The sequence below is a fragment of the Petromyzon marinus genome, chromosome 33 (assembly GCF_048934315.1).
Source record: "Petromyzon marinus isolate PM22_M1 ecotype Great Lakes invasive population chromosome 33, UKy_Petmar_22M1.pri1.0, whole genome shotgun sequence".
In the NCBI taxonomy this organism is placed as follows: domain Eukaryota; kingdom Metazoa; phylum Chordata; class Hyperoartia; order Petromyzontiformes; family Petromyzontidae; genus Petromyzon; species Petromyzon marinus.
Window position 1 is genome coordinate 9,747,826 of NC_133699.1, and position 12,798 is coordinate 9,760,623.

Sequence of the window (12,798 nt, forward strand, 5' to 3'; positions counted from 1 at the left end):
AGCATGACGTCATTGTCCCCCGAACATGGCTGCTTGATCTCAAGACGCGAGTCTGTTCTCGTTATTCTTTTAAATCCCGAGGAGCATATCTAGACGCCGTTTCGTAAGTGCCACGAATTAAGGGCCGTTGCCCGAAACGTCCGCCAATTATACGGGTTTTTTTAATGTTACAGATGCGCGCACCTCCCCCGTAAATGAAAAAATAACAAGCCACCAAACTGTAGACGAGAGACGAAACCACTGTTTGTTTGTGCTCCCATCAGGGGAGGAGCAGCAGCAGCACAAACTTCAAACTCTCCCCCGAAGCCCTCTCGTCGTGTGTGCAGTAAGACGCCCCCCCCCCCCTTACGCTCTTCGACATACGCACATCCATCATACCGCGCGGATGATGGAATGTGGTTGTTGACGGGCTTTTAGTTGTGTGTGAGTGAGTGTGTCATCTATCTAGCGACATCTAGCGGCCGTCCTCAGCTTCGTTGCGACTACTCTCCACTATAATCCACTGGCGTGTCACGCTCCGCGAGAATCGAGTCTCCTCTCGTCGGCGGCGAGGAGCGCTGGGGAGCCGTGACCGCCGGCTAAAGTCGTCCAAATTTCTTCCTAAAGGAGGTGGCGGCGTTCGTCACGACGGTGCGGGGAGACCACCCCAGGGGTCAACCACCCCAGGGGTCAATCACCCCCGGGGGGGGGGGGGGGGAAGCCTCCTCCAGGCGGGCGGGCCGGCTCAGGTGAGAGCCCCTCCCCTCCCACGCCACCGTGGCCCCGCCTGCCACCACCACCATCATCACAACCCCCCCCCCACTCGCCCAGGTAAAACTACAGCAAAGCGGTGGCTGGTGGGTGGGGAGGCGAGGCGTAGGCAAAGCCGAGGAGGGGCCATGGCGAGGAAGGGGACAATGCGCCACTGAGCAGGTCCGCCCAGCGCCCGTCACGACGCGCGGGGTTGCCGCTGTTTCCTGGGCCCTCCTCTACCCTCCGCGCTCGCTCGCTCGCTCGTTGTCTCCTCTGGGCCCTCTACACAGGTAACCGAGGCTGCCTTCTCTACCCACCACAGCCTCCATCTGCCGCCGCCGAGGAGGAGGAGGGAGAAGACGAGAAGGAGGAGGGTACAAGCGGTACGAGGGACCATGGGCTCGGATACCCACTCTTCCGCACTGCTGTTGCTGCTGCATCTCTCCGCTCTGCTCGCGGCCACGGCCGAGTCCCAGGACGGTCCCCCGTGCCTACCCTCGCTCATAGAGGCCACCGCCGTGACGGGCGGCGAGGGCCTGGGCACCTGGGACGTGGCCGATGAGGACGCCTGCGTGGCCCTGTGCTGCGCCATGGCGCGCTGCGACACGGCTGTGCTGGGGCCTCAAAGGGCCTGCGAGCTGTTCGCCTGCGAGGACGTCCCGTGCAACTTCGTAGACCACGAGGAGAGCAAGGTCCGATTCGTGGAGCCCCAGATCCAGCCGGCGACCGCGGAGGAGATGGGGGAAGCCCCGACGAGCGAGCAGGGTAGGTGGACACTCGCTTGGCCACCTCCTCGTGGGCACGAGGGCCTCGTCTGGAGTGGGGTTGGGAGCTTGGGGCAGCGCAGAGGGCCCCCGTAGCGAGGAGTAGAGTGAGCAAACAGGGTGTTGGGGTGGCATGGTGAACGTTACAGGTGGGTGTTTGCGGTCGTGGTTAGTGGTTGATTTTGGTGGGTGATGGTGCTTTGGTTGGGTGATGATGGTGGTCAGTATCGATGAGTCCAGTTGGTGATGATGGTGATCGGGGTTGGGCATTGACTTCAGGGCGAATTAGTGAGGTGGGTGGTCATAAGGATAAGGATTTATATGTACAGGGCGCTTAAATTCCTCAAACTCAACGCGCCTTGCACCACATTTCAGTAATTGCAATGGTCAGCTGACGTTTTAGCCTAGGGGACCCTCTGATGTCCGATGACCCCCCCCTGGTAATTAGGCAGTTTGATTTTAGTGGTTGATTATTTGTTGGCAGTTTTAGCGGGCAAATGGAGTGGATCATTCTGGGGATCAGAGGGGAGAAGTATGGTGTTGTGTGGTCAAAGTGGGTGACCTAGGTGGACGAGTAGGAAGGATAATTGTCAACAGATGCCTTTATTAAAGCACAATAATGTGTATTTCTTAGGGCCCATCACTAAATGATTCAGCCAAGGGTCCTGACAGCCGTGGGTTCCCTTTGTTTATATTGGTGTTGCTTGGCGAGCGATCATGGCCACGCTGGAGAACAGTCTCATCAGTAGGGCCTTTGCCGTGAAACAATCTGTGTGCTCCTCACCCATCTCGAATATTCACCCATCACAAGTCCCTGCCCATCACGAATCCTCACCTTTCACTAATATTAACCCATCACACATCACGAATCATCAACAATCACAAATATTCACCCGTTACAAATCCTCACCCATCGCATATCCTCATCCGTCACTAATCCTCACCGATCGTCCGTCACTTATTCTCAACCAACATGATATGTGCCACGCCTCTTTAATCACACTGATATTTCACAAGCAGACCCCGCGCTCCGCAAGATCCCATTACACATTGTGATAAAAGGGGTGCGTTTGGTAATGCCGCTGCTCAATTACAGGGAGCGGTCTGCACGCTAATCTCATTGAAATCAAAATGTGATGCAAGTCCAATGAGCTGATGAGCTGCACAGTGGCCCCTCAATTCATGTGTTGAGAGGGACCCAAGATTTGAGAGTTTGAGAAGTGTGTGTCCCTTGAGAAGTGTGACCAAGACGTACCATAGTGCTCGGGTCTCGTTTACACGGAGCATGGGTGTGGGATTTCATGCTCTTGGTGTTTGAGCACCGAGGGTAATGGTAGAGATGGCGGCTGTGTAAATATTAAGCAATAAACACAGCAATCAGGCCCCACTACACGCGTACACTCTTCCTTACCTACAGTAGGACGTTGGTTATCTCTGTGATGTTATATTGGCAGATATTTAAATTGGGCCTATGACCAAATCGCCCAGAATGCACCCGATCTCGTTATCCAGCACTGGAGGCGAGGGTTGGTGGATTGGACAAATTAAAAAGTTTCCGAGGCTCCCTGTGGACACCCAAGAGCCATACTTGTGGCTTGCGAGCAGTATGCAGTACAGGACAAATGTGGACTAAATCATCTGTCCCTTCTGTGTGGGACAGTGTTGCTCCATCATATGCGTGGGTTTTCTCCAGGTGCTCCGATTTCATCCCACACATATAAGCACTCACTACTAATCTTAATGTAAAGAGAACTGAAGATAAATTGTTGGCGCTGGATCACCACCTTGCGGCCTTCCAGCTTGTCTGTGTTCCTCAGTGATTGTAAGATACAATTTGCACATACGACGCTGTATAAATCAATCGTTAGAAGTTTTTTTTTGTGTTAACGGAGAGCAGTGTAGCAAAGACCACTCTCACACTGTGCGTTTAGACTCACCACCAGCACCACCACCACCATCATCTTGATGATGTCTGGTGATGGATGCTACTACCTCATCACCGCACTGCCCCATTATTGTAGGTATAATGATGCTTGCATTTTCATGCCCGTCTTGATTCTGAAGTTTGCTATGCATGTCAAATCGCTTAAGAATCAATGTTTTTAAATTTGTATTCGTATGTAACGTGTTCATGTTATTCCTGCAGCCACTAGTGGCCGTGACATTCACCACAGTGTCAAAAAAACTTTTCTAATCGATTTACGACCCTGAATCACGAATGAACATCAACATCATCGACGGTCAATGGTTTCACTTATAATTGGTGTTACGCGCATATTTTAGTTTCATAAACACGTGTTCTTTGTGGCATGAACCGGAATTAGCAGACGTACCGAAACGCACTGCTTCATGTGATTGGCCAATCTGGGAATATTTGCTTGTTACATAATTAATTGGTTCCAAGCAATAGCGGCGTGAAGCAAAAACAAGCCGTGCGAACACCTGGAGCCCCAAGCAGCTTGAGGGAGTCTTAAATAATCTAGGGGTGTGTGTAGTATCGGCTAAATTCCTATACGATAGACATTACAAACCCATTCATATATATTTTTAAAAGGCAACTGATCTCTCACATCTATCTTGTCCGCATCTCTCCATCTCAATTTTTGTCTCTCTCTTGCCTCACTACATTTATGTCTCACCTGTATATCTCATCTCTTTTGTCCAAATTTTTCGAATCTCACTACACCTCCATCTCTTGTCTGTATCTCTTCTGTCGTCTCACCTCTCTTAAAAGCCCTACCACCTGCCACAGCCGCCACCCTCCACTGGCATGGACAGAAACCATTACACGAAGGTCGGACAAAACGCTGCGTGAGTGACACGACTTTAAAAGCGCATCTATGGGAGCAACATCGGCTCTGTATTCTTATTAATAACAACAGCGGTGTCAGGTGTGGCTGTGTTCAGAGATATACTGTACATGCCATACGCACGGAAGCTGCTTGAAATATGTTCACTTCTCAAAGCTTTCCACCACCACCACTTGTCTGAGTGGATGGTGGCGTGGGAGGTTGATGAGTCGTAATACCGTAGGACTCGCAGTTACTACTCCCGAAGTATGATGAGTCACTCTCCCTATCATCTAAGCCTTCTCCACTACCCCCCCCCATACCATCACACCCGTCATTGCGCTTTAAAATGTAATTATTTTGTCAGATTGAGGCCACTTTCTCAATCTACATACTGTGTTAATGTAAAATAGATTCAAAGTTATATTACTGTATTCTCAGGATTATATGATTCTCCAAAAAATAAAATGCACCGCAAACTTATGCCCGGTGTCAATAAAATTATACAGATCTGGTCACGCACAGCTACTGGATTATAAGGTGCACCCCCAACTTTCCCTTTAATTTACAGGGGAGAAGTGCGTCTTATGATCCGGAGAATACAGTACGTAGACTTTGAAAGTAAATAATAGTTTGCTGAGCGGCTGAGCCCTGTAGATGCAATGTCGTTGGCTGGCTTCCCACAGGTGTGCGTCACCTCAAAACCGGTCCACATTCTGTCACTGAAAACGTAACAGGACGACCGCTACCCTCATCGCCGCCCAGATCCACTGCCAAGTCACCCATGTCCCACACGCTCTCATGGTTGTGTTACCTACTTGTGGTCGATATTGCTGGTATAGCCAGCCCGGCCAGGGTGTGTGCCGCTGGCACTGGTGCTGCGTGTACTGTGTTTGTGTTCCTGCCTCTATCTATAACATCGCTTGTTTATCGAGCGGGCCAGAGACGTGACACGTTCCTCATTTTGTACGCCTGCGTGTGTGCAGCGAGTACCCGTTCAGGACGGTCGGTCTCATTGTTTTCATCCGGTGTGCTGAAGATTTTTGTTACAAATTATGGGTTACATTTGTATAGAAAAACAAACTCGAATTCGCAGACCCATTACTCGCCCCGAGCAGCCGCGGACATTCCAAGAGAGAGAGAGAGAAACGCACAAATCACATCCCTGGGACCGCTTGCGTCACAGCATGCTCCTGCGGTCGCCTAGCCCATAGTAAACACCTCGGATAGACAGTGGAATGGGTCGGGGGGGGGGAAGGGCTTCATTTCTTACTGTATTTATTCTGGGTCACCGGTAGACTGAAAAAGGTGGCACGTGTCCAGTCGTAGCTGCAGCTGTAGTTCACGGTATACTAGATACGGTGTGCCGGGTGTGGAGATATTACCGACCCAGAAAGACCCACCTGAAATTTAAGCCCTCGATGGAGTTGTTTTGATGCAAGCGAGACAACCACAGGGTGACAGCATCTGGGACCCCCCCCCCCGCCAACCACCACGACAACCGAAGATGAGATAAAACCCGGTAAAAAATGATTATCAGTTTGTTGCACATGCAGAAATGTCTCAAACAATAAACTCAGCATGTTTAACATTTTAAGTGGGAAATGAGGGGAGCTGCCACAGCAGTTGCAATCATTGTCACACTGGGCTTTCAATCCAGGTCGCCAGTTGGATTTAAACTCCCAGCGCCAGCAGTTTAATCAAGGGGGATAGTTTCTTAAATCCCTCCCCCCCGCCTCCTCTCCACCCGGCAGGCTAAATGAGTTCACCTTAGTTCAGTCGATTGGCAGGTCCCGTGTGGTCGGGTAAAGTGTGGCTACGCCCACCTCCATCCGAGACGTCTTGGTCAGAGTTGAAGAGTAGGCCCAATACCCCCCGGAGCTCACGCCAGTGAAGGCCCTTCCGCCAGCAGTGGTGTGAGCGAGCAATTTCAGGGCTGCCCCTTTAATTGTAACTTTGAAATGAGGACACATGTACCGTGCGGTGAGCCGCCCGTATCATTTGTGCGTTCGTGGGGCCCGATCGGTGCAGATTCCTCTCGACAATTACCGGTTTCTGACTTCCGGAATCGACAATTGATTGCGGTTAGCATTTGTCGTCGAAACAACATGCATTGAAATTAAACACCTGCGGCCTGTTGTTGTGAAAACACGGCTGGATAAAGGTCCTCCCCATGGCCTGTTGCTTGGAGTTTACCATGCTGGTCCGGTCCGGGTTGGTGAAGGGCTGGGGCCGGGAGGGGGGGGGGGACTGGTGATAAGTTTTTTGTTTGTTCTCACTGCCAGTTTGTTTATTGCAGCGCTTTATTTTATTTGTTTTGCTCTTGTAATTTGCAAGAGTGGCCCAGATGACACTTGCAAATGAGACTAATCCTGGTCTCTTGTGTTCTCGCCTGGATTAAACAAAATCAACGTCACTTAAAACCGCAGTTCCGCCGTTCCAACCACGTGGCAAAGTTACTTTGACGTTTTGAGACGTGGAGAGTTGCTGAGGGCACACCACACTAGCGGCTGTTTTCGGTTATTCTCGCTCCATTTATTAGCCCTGGCTGTAAACACCAGGTTTTTAGCGAGGAGGCGTGGTGCCGTGTCAGTGAACCTCCTGGTATGGGCCCCGTGTGTGTGTGTGTGCCCTGATGGTCTGTTGCCAAGCAGGTGAGACACACGGCAGTGTCCTTGTGAGGCTCGCACTTTGTACTGCGAATTAAATTATTTATGGATGCGGATTAGCGCTGAATAACAGGGCAAGTTGTCGCATCTTGCACATTTCGCGTGGTAGCAATGAATGCAGAGGCCGTTTCCTGGTGTTAAGTACACAAGGCCAGAACACTTTCATCTGATGAGTCACCCCTCCACCCCCCCCCAGAGATGTGACAATTTAGGGTCAATGTTTGGTTCAGGAATCGATTCTCTTTTTGCATTGCGTCTTGCCTTTTTCTTTTATTTTCATATACCATTAGCATACAATTAGCATATTTATTATCCCTTTGTAAATCCACTGCTGCATGAAGGCCTCCACAAGCCATCATTCTTGATTGAACGCGTGTATCGTGAGCATAATAATTGGAATCGACGGCCAATGTCCGACAATTACGCAGCAGTTAAAATGTTTTCTGAGTGCAACGTTCCCTGGGCGGCAGGTGCCATAAATTTCAACACTGGCACCACTGAGCGACAATCTTCTACTCCCGTCGTGTGTGGAAGCAGACATTTGCAAGCTGCCTCCGAAGGTGGGACATTGTCGTGCCCGCCTGACGCGCTGGTTCTACGACAGAGAGAGCCGCTCCTGCCAGACCTTCATCTACGGGGGCTGCAAGACCAACGGCAACAACTTTGAATTGGAGGAGAAATGCCTGCAGCGCTGCGGGGAGGGTCAGTTCGCCTGCTGCACAGCGTGCCGCGTACGCTTTTAAATTGGCGGAGGGGGGCCACCTTTGCCTTACCAAGGGCCGAATAGGGCTTTGAAAATATCCTTGTAGGGCCACCGCCGATTGCCACACTCGGTCACTCCTGTCACTGCGAAAGAGCCATTGCAGTTGCAGAAGTGATTGAGCGCACCGATGTTAAAACACATCGTATTGCCAAGGTCGCCAATTTTGCCCTCTCGTACCCGATTACTGTTGTGGAGATGATTGTAGTGGGATGTTGTGACATGGTAGACCTCATGTGGCCTGTTCAATTTGTGCGATAGCTCGACTACTTGGGCAAATCATGGAAGCACCACGTGGTTAACCAACGTGAGTCATCCATCAACGTTAGTTGTCCGAGTTGAGTTTCGGGAGATCTTTATTTTACTCAAGTCGACGCGAGTCGTTTTGGATCTGGGTTCAAGCATCTTTACCCACGGTGATGCCGTCGCGTTGCATCTTGCTTCCTCGGGCAGTCTATGGGGCTGCGCAGACTGCACCCCGCTTGCTGGCATTGGTGTAAGAAGTATAGGAACTTTGAGACCACCGTATTCATGCACTGGACTCTTTTAGTCTCCGAGCGTGCACGTGTACGCTGTCACGGTGCATCGTGTCTCGTTTCCCCGTGTGCCGTTCGGGAGCATGCTTTCACGCACGCAAATCTAGCGGTCGCTGCTCACTCGCTTGTGGACGGACATCGCCGTCTGACGTTCCCTTCCCATGTAGGTGCAGCTCCACAGGTGCAGGAGCCCCAGAGAGTCGTGGGTGTGCAGGAGGAGGGACAGGGGGAACATCACCCACCCACGACCTCCACCCCAGAACAGAAATCCAACGAGGAGCACTTCTCCGAGCCGCCCCCGCCATTCTCTACCGGTAACCGACGGCACCGTCTTGTCGCCACCGCCCTCCGCCGTTAATATCCATTGCGCCCCCGGTGTTTCGGTATCGGTATTTCACCGCGTGAGAGTCGGGCCGCGGGTGCCTGAGCGGTCATGGTGGTGGGAATGTGCGTACGTAACCGAGTTTCACACCTGCCACCCGTGGCAGATGATTGCTTGTCCATGCCCGATAAGGGCCCGTGCAGGGGCAGCCACTGGCGCTGGTTCTACTCGGCCGAGTCTGGGGGTTGTGAGAAATTCATGTACGGCGGCTGCCAAGGCAACGGGAACAACTTCCACAGCAACCAGCAGTGCCTCTCCAGCTGTGGCTTGCAAAAAGGTAACAGCGTTGCAAAGGGCCTTGCTCTGGCACCTGCTGCCCTGCCTTTTGCTCTTGGGCACTGAAATGTGGGAACTGGGTATGGTGGCACTCCACTGCCACACCCACTGGGGCTGTGATGCAGCTGGGAGATCGGAGTACGGCAAGTAGACCTTTGAGCATTATCTTCTCGTGTCAACAGGTGTTTTCCGGGCACTCCAGTTTCATCCAATGTGCAGAATACTTCTTTAAAATACAACTGGCCCCAATGCTGGATCACGCGATAAAAGCGTCTTGAGACTGAGTCTTTAATTCATTTTCTGCTGCCCTCCGTAGTCTGCAACTTCCTTGCACCAGCCGCCCGTGCTGTCTGTTCCCTGTTCAAGTCCAGGCTCAAGATCTTCCTTTAATAATATATGAATGATTGCCTCGATATATAATAAATGTCCCTGCTGTTTCTGTACAGCTTCTTGAGATGCGATGTAAATAAATACCTTGATTTTCATCTTCATTATTAAGGCATGATACAACCATTTCTGAACTTTGTTTAGTTTGTTTTTGTCATTTTGCAGACCCAGGTCACTGTTGAAAATGAGACTCATCGTGTTTTCTTGAGTTCTCATTCTGTTTGCTCAAAATCAACTTTTAAACTTGACCGGTTTGCGCTGATGATTATTAAGAACCCATCCAAGTAACTCCCCTCTCTTTTTGCTCCCGTTACAGAACCGATGTCAGGAAAAGGAAGAACGCTGCAGAGCTACGGTAATTCACGTCGCTGCAGCACTCTGCACTGCCACTCTCCACGGCCCTGAGCCTTGGTCGTGCGTCTCCTGTCTCTCACGTCCCGCGTTCTGTCTCCCTGTGTTGCCGTCAGAGTTCTGCAGGCTGGAGGCGTTGACAGGGTCGTGCCGTGGCTCGTTCACCCGCTGGGTCTACACCCCGATCAACGGCTCCTGCTCCGAGTTCACTTACGGCGGCTGCCGCGGCAACCAGAACAACTTCCTGCTGGAGGCCGAGTGCCTAACGACCTGCGGCCTGCAAAACGGCACCGGTACAGCCCCATCATCCCTCTTCTCCGTCTTGATGATATGTGCTTTTATTAGTTTTTTTTTTTATCATGTATTCATCTTGTTGCCACTCTGCATTGCAGTGGGATTGTCAAGTACTTTGTGAGGCCTTCGTTCTAAAAGCTTTGAATCTAATGCGTTGGCATTGCCACTGTTGCAGCGGCGAGGTCCCGGATAAAGCCGGATGACTTGGACCCCGCCGGTAAGACTGTCATCCCTTTCACACACATGACCGTTCCCTCCCACGCACGTTTGCTCTCGTACCCGTTCCCATCCCGCGCACGTTCCATCCTGTGCCTGTTCCCGCCTGTGCCCATTGCCTCTCTTGCCCATTTCCTCATGCGCTCGACTCGTCCACCTGCCTGGGTAGACGTGTGCCTGCTGAATCCCACCACCGGCCCGTGCCGTGGCTCCTTCACACGCTGGACCTACGACGCCGCGACGAGCACCTGCAAGGAGTTTACCTACGGCGGTTGTCGCGGCAACCAGAACAACTTCCTTGAGGAGGCGGAGTGCCTGATGGACTGCGGACGGAGCGACGGTGGGTACCAGCGGGCGGGGCATGCGGGCCGGCGTTGCTGGGCAATGACGATTTTTTTCCGTTTGCGTTTTTCCGCGACTTATCGCCGCGCACGACACGTGGTTTCCTGGCAACCACGGTGATTCTGTGGTCACACGCTCGGCGACGCAGGTCGACAACCGAATGCACAAACCGAGGCACGTGGTGGAAAACTGGTGCGCACCTAAGAGATGGGAAACATAAAAGAAAATAATCGAAAGCTCCCATAATTTTTTTATCGTAAATCCAAACCGCTACACTCTTGTTTTACTTAAAATGGCCGTTTACTGCTGGCAGTTTGGGAGTTGGCCATGTATGTACAATGCTGCAGGAGATTGCCGGCAATAAGCAGGTGCAAAGTGTGCCACTCGAGATAAGCACGTGTTTGCGAGTGCGTTGCCTCTCGGAGCCACAAGCTGGGGTCTCACGGGATCTCTCCTCTCCACTCACAGGTGCCGACCACGCTCTCGTATTCAGGACCATGGCTCCTCCAGAAGGTGAGGTTCACAAGGTCACGGGCAGCTCGCCCTGCTTCCTCCCCCATCATTAAGATACCGTTTATAAATTACCATCGATCCTTTCGGGTCACGAACGCAACTCCGTGTGTGATTAGACATCTGCCTGCTGGAGGAGGCCGTGGGGCCTTGTCGAGGCTCTTTCACGCGCTGGATCTACGATGCTGAGAGCAGCAACTGCAAGGAGTTCACCTACGGAGGCTGCGGCGGAAACTTCAACAACTTCCTGGAGGAGACGGAGTGCATGGTCACATGCGGCCGATCGCTGGGTACCCTGCGCACGTGCAGATACCATCGCACGTTGAATTATTGTTCGGTAAATGTTTAATTCGAGAACCGAAACCTTGGTCGGTCTGGCAACTGGACGATGTAACGCTGACACTGACCTCCTTCTCTTGCAGAGGACGACGATGGTAAAATCCACATGGTCGCCACAGAGATCCCTCCCGGTAAGACTCGGCACAAATGAAAAAAAAAACGAGCTCGTATGGGGTTCAGGAAAGGAATTTTGATGGCACTTTTCTGTGCCATTTATGACGTCACTTTCACCACTCAATCCCGTAACGATTGAGTAGATAACTTAATATTTCTATGATGTCATAATGGTCATTCTTAAAGCTTACAACTAAGGATGAAGGTCAAGTTTAGAGATCAGCATATTATCTTCAATTCAGTGAAATGGATTACCAAAATGACAAACAATACAAATAAAAGTACAGCAATGAAGCAAATATCACTGTGATAGCCAAGTCGTTTCTGAAAAAGAGCTCTATAGCTCAGTGGGCCTTACCTCGTAAGTCAAAATAGTCGTAGTAGTATATAATAGTAGTAGTAAATAATTCCTGTTTTCTCATTTCCTCGTGTTGGATGACTCGACGGCTTTTCCACGTCCAAGACGTCTGCCTGCTGGAGGCCGTCACGAGCCCGTGCCGCGGATCCTTCACGCGCTGGACCTACGACGCCGAGAGCGGCCACTGCAAGGAGTTCACATACGGAGGCTGCGGCGGAAACTTCAACAACTTTCTGGAGGAGACTGAGTGCGTGGCCATGTGCGGCCTGCAAGACGGATTCGGTGAGGAGCTCGGGGACCGGGCTCGGAGCACACAGATCCCCCGTGTAGCTTCTGACAGGCTGCTGGGGAAAGTTCCGTTAGCGAGCACCTACTTGGGCCTGCAGTGGTGTGGCCTGTATTACGCCATACTGTCTTTGTCTCTGCGTGTGCTGATGTTTACATCCTACATCGGGTGCTCAATTCAGGCCGAGTAGACTCAAGGGAGTCCCAGGACTGGTTCTGATATCACTCGCCACTCGCATTTGCTGTGGGCGGAACTCAAACTCAGTTTGCTGTATTCGTCGCGCAAGTATGCCGACTGCTGCACCACCACTGTGTGCATTTGGACACACATAGCAAGGCCACCAGGAGCCAGGGGTCCGAGTGTGGAGGGCACATAGACAACGCGGGGTTATATTGTTTTTGAGCTGGTGGCGTTTTGGTTAATCCTTCCGGGTATCGCAGTTTCGAGTTTAGGTTCCAACTGGGGTTCGGTCAACCGATTTTTATTTTGTGAAAACTCTAAACAGCCAGTTACTGCTTTTTGGATGGTCCCTACCATGGGATAGTTGAATTGCTACCACTAGCTCAGGGCAAGTGGTGAAGATTAGTCAGTGCGGCCGCCTAGCTGGTGTGAGTGGGAAGACGTTTAGGCTGGCCTAAATGATCAAATTGGCAGACAGGTGGTCGGGTGGCTCAACGGTCAGAATGCTAAGGC

At 51.6% G+C, this 12,798-nt stretch overlaps 1 protein-coding gene across 5 annotated transcripts in view; it reads left to right on the plus strand.

The window, feature by feature from the left end:
- LOC116948426 (papilin-like) overlaps positions 1-12,798 on the plus strand; it is a 20,558-nt gene continuing 7,760 nt past the window's right edge. Inside the window, exons 1-15 of one of the 5 annotated variants that reach the window (XM_076071510.1) lie at positions 2-103; positions 264-325; positions 607-728; positions 1,055-1,497; positions 7,492-7,656; positions 8,418-8,564; positions 8,739-8,909; positions 9,612-9,650; positions 9,763-9,939; positions 10,116-10,157; positions 10,326-10,496; positions 10,967-11,011; positions 11,128-11,298; positions 11,431-11,478; positions 11,925-12,101. In XM_076071510.1, coding sequence (XP_075927625.1) covers positions 1,128-1,497; positions 7,492-7,656; positions 8,418-8,564; positions 8,739-8,909; positions 9,612-9,650; positions 9,763-9,939; positions 10,116-10,157; positions 10,326-10,496; positions 10,967-11,011; positions 11,128-11,298; positions 11,431-11,478; positions 11,925-12,101 — 1,723 coding nt within the window. In that variant the 5' untranslated portion in view covers positions 2-103; positions 264-325; positions 607-728; positions 1,055-1,127. Of the gene's footprint in view, positions 326-606; positions 729-762; positions 913-1,054; positions 1,498-7,491; positions 7,657-8,417; positions 8,565-8,738; positions 8,910-9,611; positions 9,651-9,762; positions 9,940-10,115; positions 10,158-10,325; positions 10,497-10,966; positions 11,012-11,127; positions 11,299-11,430; positions 11,479-11,924; positions 12,102-12,798 lie in introns of those variants that run through there. The other 4 variants (XM_076071509.1, XM_032965093.2, XM_032965092.2 and 1 more) reach the window with 4 other exon arrangements.